The sequence below is a fragment of the Desmodus rotundus genome, chromosome 12, assembly GCF_022682495.2.
Source record: "Desmodus rotundus isolate HL8 chromosome 12, HLdesRot8A.1, whole genome shotgun sequence".
Classification (NCBI taxonomy): Eukaryota; Metazoa; Chordata; class Mammalia; order Chiroptera; family Phyllostomidae; genus Desmodus; species Desmodus rotundus.
The window spans coordinates 79129400-79140766 of NC_071398.1; the positions used below are offsets into that span (position 1 = coordinate 79129400).

The 11367-nt window shown below is 48.8% G+C and overlaps 1 protein-coding gene across 6 annotated transcripts; it reads left to right on the forward strand.

The window, feature by feature from the left end:
* Positions 1-1506: 1506 nt before the first annotated feature.
* Positions 1507-10917, forward strand: CLK2 (CDC like kinase 2). Of its 6 annotated transcripts, none has more exons than XM_053915816.1 (13): positions 1507-1812; positions 3612-3781; positions 4641-4869; positions 5560-5647; positions 5998-6064; positions 6238-6354; positions 7420-7586; positions 8328-8422; positions 9028-9157; positions 9260-9342; positions 9498-9577; positions 9758-9848; positions 10397-10917. In XM_053915816.1, exons 2-13 carry the CDS (start codon positions 3612-3614, stop codon positions 10580-10582), a joined length of 1503 nt encoding a protein of 500 aa, XP_053771791.1. In that variant the 5' UTR covers positions 1507-1812; the 3' UTR covers positions 10583-10917. The 6 variants fall into 6 exon arrangements, with proteins under 6 accessions (XP_053771791.1, XP_024429589.1, XP_024429607.1 ...); XM_024573821.2 differs by having other exon boundaries at positions 5563-5647; XM_024573839.2 differs by having other exon boundaries at positions 4644-4869; positions 5563-5647.
* The last annotated feature ends 450 nt before the right edge of the window (positions 10918-11367 follow it).

Sequence of the window (11367 nt, forward strand, 5' to 3'; positions counted from 1 at the left end):
AGGTACCAATGGAAGAGGCTTTGGAGATTCGTCTTCCCGACTCTCGCTTATGAACCACCCTGTATTCCACTTTCTTTCTCTCAGCACTCTACGCATATTCCTTTCTTCTGTTCTCCATACTGCTTCCCCTGGTATTTCTGAATTCTTTTTTGCCAACCTTCACCAAATGTGAGTCTGCTCGTTACTGAGTAGATGATGAGAATACAACAGTTGGTTCAGACCTCATTTCCTCTAGGAAACCTAGAGACACATTTCAAAACTTCCTTTCCCCAGGTAGGGTCTAGTTTAGAGCTTTCCAACAGTGTCCAGGTCACCACTGTTTGTAACCACTCTTGTCACAAGGCTGCCATTATCCATTGACAGGTGTTATTCTCCCATCAGACTGTGAAGCTCTGAAGAACAGGAGCCTTGCTTCTGGCACAGTGCTGGACACTCAGCAAATGCTTGTTGAATGAACGAATGATCTGGGAAAGTGTCCTTGGAGGAGGAAGCTAATTTGCCATTCTATTCTCTCAGCCCTTAATTACACTTTCTCTTCTATTTTAGACAACTTTTCCTAAACGATTTCTGGCTAGCTGATCTAACTTCCATTTGACGACCCTCCATCTCAGTTCCTCTCTGATATTCTGACTTTAATGTAGTTATCCTCAGGCTTTTGTTTCCTTTTCTATTTCTCAATTCCTTCTATAGCGTCTGTGACTGCCCAGTTTGTCTCAAGGTCCCCTGATTCCTTTCTTTTTTTTAATTCAGTATACTTACATTTCTCATATGATGTGTAAGTACACAACATAGTAGTTCTCAAGTGATTTCCCCTTTTTCGGCACTCGAATCTCCATCCCTCCATTTCCCAAAATTTTCCTTCAAGACCATGCTTCCGACTCCACAAGACTGAAGACTCTCTTTGCTGTGGTGAGGTAGCCGAACTACTTTAAGAACTGGATATTTACAGGCGATGTCGGAGAATCAGACCTCACCACCAAGCCTCAGAACGTTTGCGGAGCGTCAACACTCCCTAAATAACAACGCTTTATTTATTTATTCATTTATTCATGTTTTGCTTATTTATTTATTTATTTAATCAATCCTCACCCGAGGATATGTTTATTGATTTTAGAGAGGAAGGGAGAGACATCGATGTGAGAAACATTGATGGGTTGCCTCCCGCCCGCGCCCTACTGGGTATATACCACGCTCGGGAATAGAACCTGCAACCTTTTGGTAAACGGAGAGGCCATTCTAACCAAGTGAGCCACCTGGCCAGGGAACAACCCTTTCTTTTAAATCTCCAAACCTCTTTTAAATCTCTCCAAACAAGAGAGATAGGGAAGCGCGCCAGGAGGGCCTGGTGAGCCACGGCGTCTCTCGCACCGCGCCCACGAACTTCCAACCTCAGCACCTCCACGGCTCTAGCCCCGGACGCCTGCCCCTAAGCTAGGCGAGGACGCCGCGGCGTGCGCGGCCCTGGGGGCGGGGCCCCGGGGTAACTGGGAAGCGACGCAGGACGTGCGTGCGTACGTGCTCGCTCACGGTGGCGGCGGCGGATCGGAGAGGCAAGAGCCGAAGAACCAGCTGGGATCGGGCCCCGGGCGGGGGCGGTGCGAGCGGCGCCCAGCGGATCCTCGGGGCGGGGACGGAGCCGGGGCGGGCGGGACTGGAGCGGAGCCCGGGAACGAGGCGGGAGGTCCCAGGGTCTCGGGTTGGGGGGGTGAAGCCGCACTTCGTCGCCGCGGGGGTGCCGGGACTCCCGGCCGCAGTGCCGCCGCCATCACGGACTTCCTGTGGGACAAGCGCACGGGCCTCGCCGCCAGAACGGTGAGCGCGCGGGCCGGCGGGCTGCGCGTCCGCGCGGAAAGATGGCGACCGCTGGGCGGGAGGGGTAGGCTTATATTGGGGGCAAGGGACCGGGGCGAGATTAGGAGAGGAAGAGGGCTGAGACCTATGAAGCGGCAGAAGTGAGGAGTACAGAGTTAGGGTGGAAGATCAGCTTGCCTTAGGTGATCTGGGAAGACCTATGGGAAACTTGGGAGGGACCAAAGTAGGGTGATGGAGTGGGGATAGCAGTGGTTCCAAAGATGAGAAAGAGCAGAATGTCAAAGTTGGACCAAGGCTGAAAAGAGGGAAGACAGCACGATGTCACTTAAAGGAGACGGAAAGAGTTTGACTCCAGAAATTAGTTCTGGATTTTCTGAGTGAGAAAAATGAAGATTTAGCCCTGGCTGGTGTGGCTCAGTGGATCGATTGCCAGTCTGCGAACCAAAGGGTCGCGGTTTAGATTCCCAATCAGGGGGTACCTGCCCTCGATGGGGGGTCAGGTTACCAGTGGGGGAGGGTGTGTGAGAGGCAACCACACATTGATGTTTCTCTCTCTCTTCCTCCCTTCCCCTCTCTCTAAAAATAAATAAAATCTTTCAAAGAAAAATAAAGATTTAGAAGTTGAGAAAAGTTGTAGGCTGGGGATGCTTTATAGGGGAAGTTCTGTGAGGAACTTTGGTAGCAGTCTCTGTGTGGTGAGTGAGATGACATTTAAATGGATAAGCAATGGTGAATTACCTGGGAGAATCTGTGCTTGCATCTTCTTGGCTTCCTATAAACCCTGTTAAGCCAGGACTGAATAAAATATCCCCCTTCTCAATTTGAGGACGTTGGACAGAAGTAGCTCAGAGTGGGAGCAGATTTTTGAGACATTGGCTTTTCCAGACCTAATCCTACCCCCTACCAAGACTTCTGTCCCTAGGCCTATTTCATTTCACTCTCCTATTCTCATCTTCGGGATTTTGACAGTGATTTCTCTCTGATCTTTCCCTGAAGGAAGAAGGATTTGTGCACCATGCCATTCCAATTCCAATTACTGAAAGGGGGCTGGCTCTTATCCAAGTAGTGCTGATATTAATTAAAAACTAGTTATTCTGTACTTCCTAAGCACAGAAGGAGAGGGGTCAGATGGAAAGCTGACTGCAGCTTGGGACCCCCTGTATTAAAATCTCTCAAGGGGTGTTTAGCCAGAGATGTGAGAGATGATTAAGACAGTTCAAGGGGCCAGACCCAGACTCCTAGAATTTGTTTATATTTGGTATGTACTGCTTATGTAGAAACCTGGTCAGTGGGATTCATGCCCTCAGGACACAGTTGGTTTACTTGGGGAAATAAGATACACTCTGCTTAACTGTAAAACATTTTTCGTAACAGTGTATACTAAAGCTTTATTCTTTGAGTTGTGAGGAAGTCAGCATGACACAGATCTTAGATCTCAGCCAAGGAGGAATTATGGCATTCTCCATCAGTTACAGCTTCTCACCTATAATGAGCTGTGGCCCAGACCTAAAGGTCTTTATGGAGACATGTTTGAGGGAAATCAGAGTAGAACTATGTGTTGATGCTGAGTGGGGTGTGATTAAGGGATTGAGGGGGTTATGGGGAGACTTCCTAAAGTTTTTAGCCCGAGTTAGTAGGTGAATACTGTATGTACTCCATTAAGGAGGAATTGTAAGCACAGAGGTGGTAAAAAGAAATAGAAGAAAGCAGCCTATCATCTCTGGAGCAACCAATCCTTGAAGGGGACTTCTAAAAACTCGGAGCTGTCTCCGCCATTTCTGCTTTTTCCTCTCTTCTAGATGCCTCATCCCCGAAGGTACCACTCCTCAGAACGAGGCAGCCGGGGGAGTTATCTTGAACACTATCGAAGCCGAAAGCATAAGAGACGACGAAGCCGCTCCTGGTCAAGTAGCAGTGACCGGACACGACGGCATCGACGGGAAGACAGCTACCATGTTCGTTCTCGGAGGTGAGGCCTCGTACTCAAGGTCACTTACTCGTCACTTACTCGTTTGTTCAACAAAGATTTATTGGTTACATGCTGAGCACCTGGGTGAAGGTGCTGTTTAAGATGGATAACAAAATCAGGCGTTTGCGCTGTGGTGTGAAGAGTGTCCCCATAGAGGAAGTAGGCAGTAAGGAGCTGCGGAAACATCCAACAGGTCTGGTTGGACTGAGACAAGATGTGTAGTTGTAGGAAAATTTCCCAGGGAATGTGACATCTAAGCTTGTCTGAAATACAAGGGTGAAGCGAAAGCAAGTGCAGAGGACCAGGGGTGGCCCTGGCCAGGTAGCTCAGTTGGTTAGTGTCATCCTGACATACCAAGGTAGTGGGTTCGATCCTCAGTCAGTGCATATATGCAGATTAACCACTGAATACATAAATAAAATGCAACAAGTATTTTTCTTTCTCTCTCTAAAATCAATCAAAAAAACGTTTTTAAGAAGACTAGAGGCTGGAGGCAGCTAATCAGCTAACAGACAAGACAGAGTTGGGTCTGCAAGGTTTTAATAACTTGGTGTATTCTGTGGGAAGGATGGGTTAGGGATAGTTTAGAGCCAAGCTGGATGTCAGGAAAGGCTTGGAAAAGAAATGGCTCTTTGTTCTATTAAATCGTTGTTGGGGAGGAGATGTCTCCCAGAGGATGTCTTTCCAGAGGTCTTGGTGACATGCAGGTGGTGAATCCTCTGGTCCTTGGTCCTCTCAGACTTGATGGGTATCTGAGAGTCATTTTTCCAGCAGTACTCTTGTCCTCACTGTTGCCACATGATGTGGCAAGGAATGTGGACTGAACAGATGCACCTAATGGGTGTTTATTGTCCAACAGCAGCTATGATGACCGTTCCTCTGACCGGAGAGCTTATGACCGGCGATACTGTGGCAGCTATAGACGCAATGACTATAGCCGGGATCGGGGAGATGCCTACTATGACACGGACTACCGGCATTCCTACGAATACCACCGGGAGAACACCAGTTACCGCAGCCAGCGCAGCAGCAGGAGGAAGCACAGACGGCGGAGGCGGCGCAGCCGGACTTTCAGCCGCTCATCTTCGGTGAGTGCCAGCCCAGGCCCTTCCTCTTCCCTCTCTTCTTCAGCCTTCTGGGACCCTGGTAAGTGAGAAGTATTCTTGTTCTCAGCTGAGCATTGGGGCATGAACACTGAGGTGGACACTGAGTCTGTCTACTCTCTTGGAAACTCTTCGACTTGTGGAGGGCCCCACACACTGCTGTGGAGATGGATGGGCACAGAGCATTTGTGAACCCCAGTGCCCTCCCTGGCATGCTGGCCTTACTGTATTGAGAGCAGCTCCTTCACCCCAGAGGCCTACACTCTGTAATGGGGACTTTGCTTGTGAACTGCCTTTCTCCCCCAAGCCCTGGGCTCCGTGGCCCCCTCAGCAGGTGGGCTTGGGTGGGGGAAAGGGGATACATGTGCCTGCCTGGAAGGGCATTGTGTAGAGCATGGGGTTGTGGGTGACACTGGCAACGACACCACTTCTCTGCTCTGCCCATGCCTCTCCTCGTCCCTGTTTTGGGTTTGGGACTTGGGATATTGCGCCGCTCTCTCTTCTCACCCCGATCCTCCTTACTGCATCTGACGTGTTCCCTTCCACTGTCCCCCATCATCGTCTGTCCCCCCTGGCTGGGCGCCTGTGACCGGTGGCCCCTCCACCACCCACCCCGTCTCCCTCCGGCCCCCGCTCCGACACCTGGCTTGCTCCGACCCCCCTGCCCCCCGACAGCAGCACAGCAGCCGGAGAGCCAAGAGTGTAGAGGACGACGCTGAGGGCCACCTCATCTACCACGTCGGGGACTGGCTACAAGAGCGATGTACAAGCCAAATCGTAACAATCCTATAGCCTGTAATGGTCCTATAGCCATCCTAACGTCCCGAGCCAACCTAAGTCACAGCCTCTTTTGCCTTTTCTCAGTGGTGTTGTTTATCTGGGTGGTTTGAGTTGCTGTTGAGAATTGACCTCTGCTGTCCACTCCCAGCTCTCATGGCCCCTGGGTTAAAGGTGGTGGGAATCATGCAGGGGTTTTCTTCCCCTGTGACCATCTGTATCTGTTCCCCCTTCCTTCATTTCACCCCAGGTTGCTTTACCCTTTTTACTTCCAACACAGCTCATTCCCCACCTTCTCTCCCTCCCTCTCCCCGACCCTGGTCTTTTTCATTTCAGATGAAATTGTAAGCACCTTGGGAGAGGGGACCTTCGGCAGAGTTGTACAATGTGTGGACCATCGCAGGTAATTGTCAGCCACCACACCCCTATACCTGCTAGGCTTAAAGAGGTAGTGAGGGTTATCTGGGGCTTATTTGCTGATTAACCAAATGTAGAATTTCTTAATGCCCAGACAGCCCCATTCAATTTTGAGATGTTCTCGAGAACCCAGCAAAAGCCTCTTCTGCCAACCTACAGGGGTGGGGCTCGAGTTGCCTTGAAGATTATTAAGAATGTGGAAAAGTACAAGGAAGCGGCTCGACTTGAAATCAATGTCCTGGAGAAAATCAATGAGAAGGACCCTGACAACAAGAAGTAAGTAAGCACCCGACTAGTGTGGCTCAGCTGGTTGGAGCATTGTCCTATAACTGAAGGGTTGCGGGTATGATTCCGGGGCAGGGCACTTGCCTAGGTTTTAGGTTTGATCCCAGGTCTGGGCATACATGGTCCCCAGCCTGGGAGCATGCGGGAGACAACCAGTTGGTATTTCTAACCTCATAGTTTCTCTCTCTCCCTTCCTCTCTCCCTTTCTCGCTAAAAGCAATTTTTAAAAAAATACTCTCTGTTGAGGATTTTAAAAAAGGGAGAAAAAGTAAGCAAGCAAAGGAGTACGAGGAGTCTGAGAGGCTGCACCCCTGCTCAGGAAAATCTTCCCAACCCATCTTGGGCAGGCAGGAGAGTCTTCACCCATTCATTCTTGTTCATCATCTTAGAGTAGTAGAATCTTAGAACAGGAAAGGAGGGTCTGTGATATTCTCTAATTCATTTCCCTTGGTTTTAAAGCAGTTAGATTGCTCTGTAGGTTGGCTCCAGCTCAGGGTGGCCTCTGTGGGGATCTGCCCTGGAAATGACCCTGAGACTAAGAATTAACATTTTTGTCAAAAAATTGAGCTTTTAATACCTAGAACTATGCTGATGAGGCCACAGACATTTATATTTAATATTTTTCCATAAGCCAGATACACAATAAGATTGCTAAATGAAGGCATAAGACGACAATACAAACGTGGGCCCAATGGTAGCCGATGTGAGTGAATTTCAGGAATGGGAGGTGGGGTCAGGATTTAGGAGTGACAGTTTGACGATTCAGGGTCGGCGCTAGAGCCTGGAACTCAACAGCTCTTCAGCAAATAGAAATTTTTTTAAGTATTTAAAATTTTGCAGGAAAATGGTTTGAATCTTTCCAGATAGTACCTCTCCTCTCAGGTCTGCCAGAAAGGCCATTTCCTAGCTGAACTGAATTTCGTTCATGATATTAGCTGGTATGTTGTTACACGAGAGTGTGGAATCAACAGCTGTGCAGCCCCTTCCTGTTGGAAGGGTGGGAGGCAGATGGGAGCTCGTCAGACATTCATTTCCCTTTCCCATCTCTCTTCCCAGCCTCTGTGTCCAGATGTTTGACTGGTTTGACTACCATGGCCACATGTGTATCTCCTTTGAGCTTCTGGGCCTTAGCACCTTTGATTTCCTCAAAGACAACAACTACCTGCCCTACCCTGTCCACCAAGTGCGCCACATGGCCTTCCAGCTGTGCCAGGCCGTCAAGTGTGAGTGGGGGGCCCCTTCCTCCATTGGACCTCTTCTGTCTCGGTTGGGCACTGGTGAAGCCCCTAAACAGTCAACTTGAGTATCTGCACTTCCATTACTTGCTGTCATGTTGACATCTCTTCTGACATAACTCCTTGGCTGAAGTCCTCGCCATCACTGATTGCTTTTACTTCACATCTAACCGAGGAGGAGCTGGAAGACAAAGCCTTTGAAATCAAAGCACTTTGACACCTTTTTTCCCCTCATTCCCTTCCTTGGGAAGTGTAAGTCAGGCAGCAAGCACAAAGAGACAAAAGGACGACTCAGGCTAGAGGTTGACGTGTCTAAGCTGAGATGTCCTTCATTCCCAGCAAAGCAGGTGGAAGCAGGGAGTAGCGCAGCCAAGGGGCCAGGTAGGGAATCCAGACTAATAAATAGTTACTCTTGAGTATCCATAACGATACAGTTTTGCAGAGTTGAATTCATACCATGTCAGATACACATGTATGTCAGTAGGTACAAAAATACAAGCCATAGCAAACTATCTTTGTGCTTCAATTGAGAATTACATATATCTTACATGAATAAGGATAGAATGTCTTAGACCAGGCGTTTCATTTGGAGGCAGAGCAAGGAGCACCATAGTGATTCTGAATCTGCCTCCACACCAGCTTGGAGCTAGGTGACCGAGCCTGGGGTCAGCTAGTGCCGGTTACCCCTGGCTGCCTGTACTGACCTTGACCTGGCCTTTTCCCCTGCAGTCCTCCATGATAACAAGCTGACACATACGGACCTCAAGCCTGAAAATATCCTGTTTGTGAATTCAGACTACGAGCTCACCTACAACCTAGAGAAGGTAAGATGGGTGGCTTCTCCCCCTTGGCCAGTGGGGGTGGCAGCTGGGCCACTTTGCCTCTCTCAGTCCTTTCTGGCCTCTTTTTACTTCTCTTCCACATTTCTCCTGATCTGGTTCTGACTGACTAAAACCAGAGTACCAGAATAGATTGAAAGGGAGAGATTTAAGCAGACTTAAACTGGACGAGAACTGGAAAAAGGACCTCAGATGACTTTCTAATCTAGTGGAAATGCTTTTAAGCTTCTTGACTTCTCTTTTTTGTGAGGAAAGCTCAGCTCCCTGACTAACAAGAGTTCATGGCGATCTCACCAAAGGAAGCTCTCCTTCCCTTTGCAACTTGTTACTTATATATTTTCATTCAGTCACTCGGGTATAGTTTTCAGATGCGCAGAAACTTGCATGCTAGTCCATAATTATTCCTTAATCATCTTCCCCCTGAACTCCCTAAAGTACTCTGCCGGCTATGGGGGAGGCGAGAGATGAATGTGTAGGGGCAGGTAGGCAGGTCAAAGTTGCTTTTTTAAGACTCAGAAGCACTTCAGAAAATAGCTTCGGAACCTCGATCTGTGGTGCAGAGGGTCATTCTCTTCCTGCTTTGCTCCTAGAAGCGAGATGAGCGCAGTGTGAAGAGCACAGCTGTGCGAGTGGTAGACTTTGGCAGTGCCACCTTTGACCATGAACACCATAGTACCATTGTCTCCACTCGCCATTACCGAGCACCAGAGGTCATCCTGGGTAAGGGGGAAGGACAAGCCTGTCCAAGTATGTAAGCGGGTGTGGTGGTGAGGGTCGCACCCCCTAAACCTCCTAACACCTTTTCCCCCTGTTCCTATGCAGAGTTGGGCTGGTCACAGCCTTGTGATGTGTGGAGCATAGGCTGCATCATCTTTGAGTACTATGTTGGCTTCACCCTCTTCCAAGTAAGTGGTTATATGACGACCTGACAGTCTCATCCCAGATTTCTTTGTCTGCTGAGGACTTGCCTGCTTACTCCTCTACATTGTTTATCTTCCCAGCAGCTAGTCCTCAGCATCCCCTTCCTAGTCGTATGCTTAGTTCTGGCTTTCTTTCCCAGACCCATGACAACAGAGAGCATCTAGCCATGATGGAAAGGATCTTGGGTCCTATCCCTTCCCGGATGATCCGAAAAACCAGGTGAACTTTGAGTGGGAGGGACTTAACCCTTTTCCTTCTCTTTCTACAAATGATCAATATCACATCATTTTCTTTTTTCTTTGACACCTTCCCTCCCCCAGCTACTCAGATGGGGGAATAAGGGAATTATCCCACAATAAGAGGAACCTCCTGATTCCTCAACCTCCCCTTCCCCTCTAGGAAACAGAAATATTTCTATCGGGGTCGCCTGGATTGGGATGAGAACACATCAGCTGGGCGCTACGTTCGAGAAAACTGCAAACCACTTCGGGTGAGCCAGGCTGGGGATCAATAGTGCCCACCACCCAGAGGTCACCTCTTAAGGTGTCTTGCTTCTGGAATGTATTCCACAAGCACAGGGGTAGGAAAGAAGGGAAGCAATGCTGAAAGAAGACTTTTTTGGTTAATAGAAGAGAGATAAGAGGGAGTGGTTTTGTGGAGGGAAGGAGATTAAGCAGCCATGTCCTTCTTGAGCCAATCAAAGATCAAAGCAACGTTCTGGATTCCTTAGGTCAGACAACAGAATAAACTACCTTTGAAGAGCTTAAATGTTAATGTCACGTGGAGCTAAAAAAACATTCATGAAGTTCACAAAGATACACAAGTAGAAGGAACTTGCAGAGAATTAAGCAGTAATTGTGCTAGTGGGAAGGTAGGGTAAGGTGGAATATCAGAAATGGACACAGTGTGGCCGTGCTAAGGTAGCATTTGTAACGGTTGCAAGCAGAGTCTTCGTCCTCCCAAATTAAAAGCTAGGGCCTTGAAGAAGGCGGTTTGTAAGGCATTGTGCCTCACCTTTTTCCTGCCCTCCACCACCAGCGGTATCTGACCTCAGAGGCAGAGGAACACCACCAGCTCTTCGATCTGATTGAAAGCATGCTAGAATATGAACCTGCTAAGCGTCTGACCTTGGGTGAAGCCCTTCAGCATCCTTTCTTCACCCGCCTTCGGGCTGAGGCACCCAATTCCAAGTTGTGGGACTCCAGTCGGGATATCAGTCGGTGACGATGAGACCCTGGACCCCCCTGCATCTCTAGCAGCAGTGGGTGTCCAATCCAGGACACTGGTGCTTTTTTATACAAGAGATCAGAGCCGGAGCCCACTCCTCTTGGCTCCCTATATACCTGTGAATATGTGAAATAGTGTAAATATGAAAGAGCTTGTACCCTGCCTTGTACATAATGCTTTTCCATTCTATACTCTTCCCATCCTCACTTGCCCTTTGTCAGTTGAGTTGGATAGGGGCAGGATGAGGTACCCAGGTGGCATCCATCCCATGTTTTATAAGGAATTTTGTATAGTCTTTGTGAAATAAAATGACGTGCTTCATCTGACCTCCATCCCCGGAGTTTGAGGTTTGGGAATGCTGGGGTGGAGGGTTGAGGAGATTGGCGACCTTTCTGAGTTTGGGTGTGAAGTGAGTCCCATGCCAGTTTAGTATCTAGTTTGTCTCGGGAGGGCAGTGGTTAGTGAGAGAAGGTTTCTTGCAGGGTAGAATGGAAGGGTTATAAGGTGGCACTTACTTGATCAGATCAGGAATAATGAGGGTCGGGAAACAGGTCCGACTACTAGAGCCATCTGGACTTGGGCTGGACCCCAGGTTAGAACCAGATATCCAGGTTTAAAACTTAATAATTTTTTTTGCTCAACTGGTGTAGTTTGTGGCGGCTGCTACCACCGGTGGGAAGATTCCCGTCATACATCTCGGGATACTGGGACGGACCATTATGCTGATGCGAAGCCTTCTGGGAGGTGTAGTTCGTTAGTGGAGAGGTGTCACAGGGACAGGG

Coding starts and splice junctions, on each gene's coding strand:
- CLK2 (XM_053915816.1), top strand. CDS start 3,612: ATGCCTCATCCCCGAAGGTACCACTCCTCAGAACGAGGCAGCCGGGGG. Junction 7,587..8,327: donor GCTGTGCCAGGCCGTCAAGT/GTGAGTGGGGGG, acceptor TTTCCCCTGCAG/TCCTCCATGATAACAAGCTG. Junction 9,849..10,396: donor AAAACTGCAAACCACTTCGG/GTGAGCCAGGCT, acceptor CTCCACCACCAG/CGGTATCTGACCTCAGAGGC.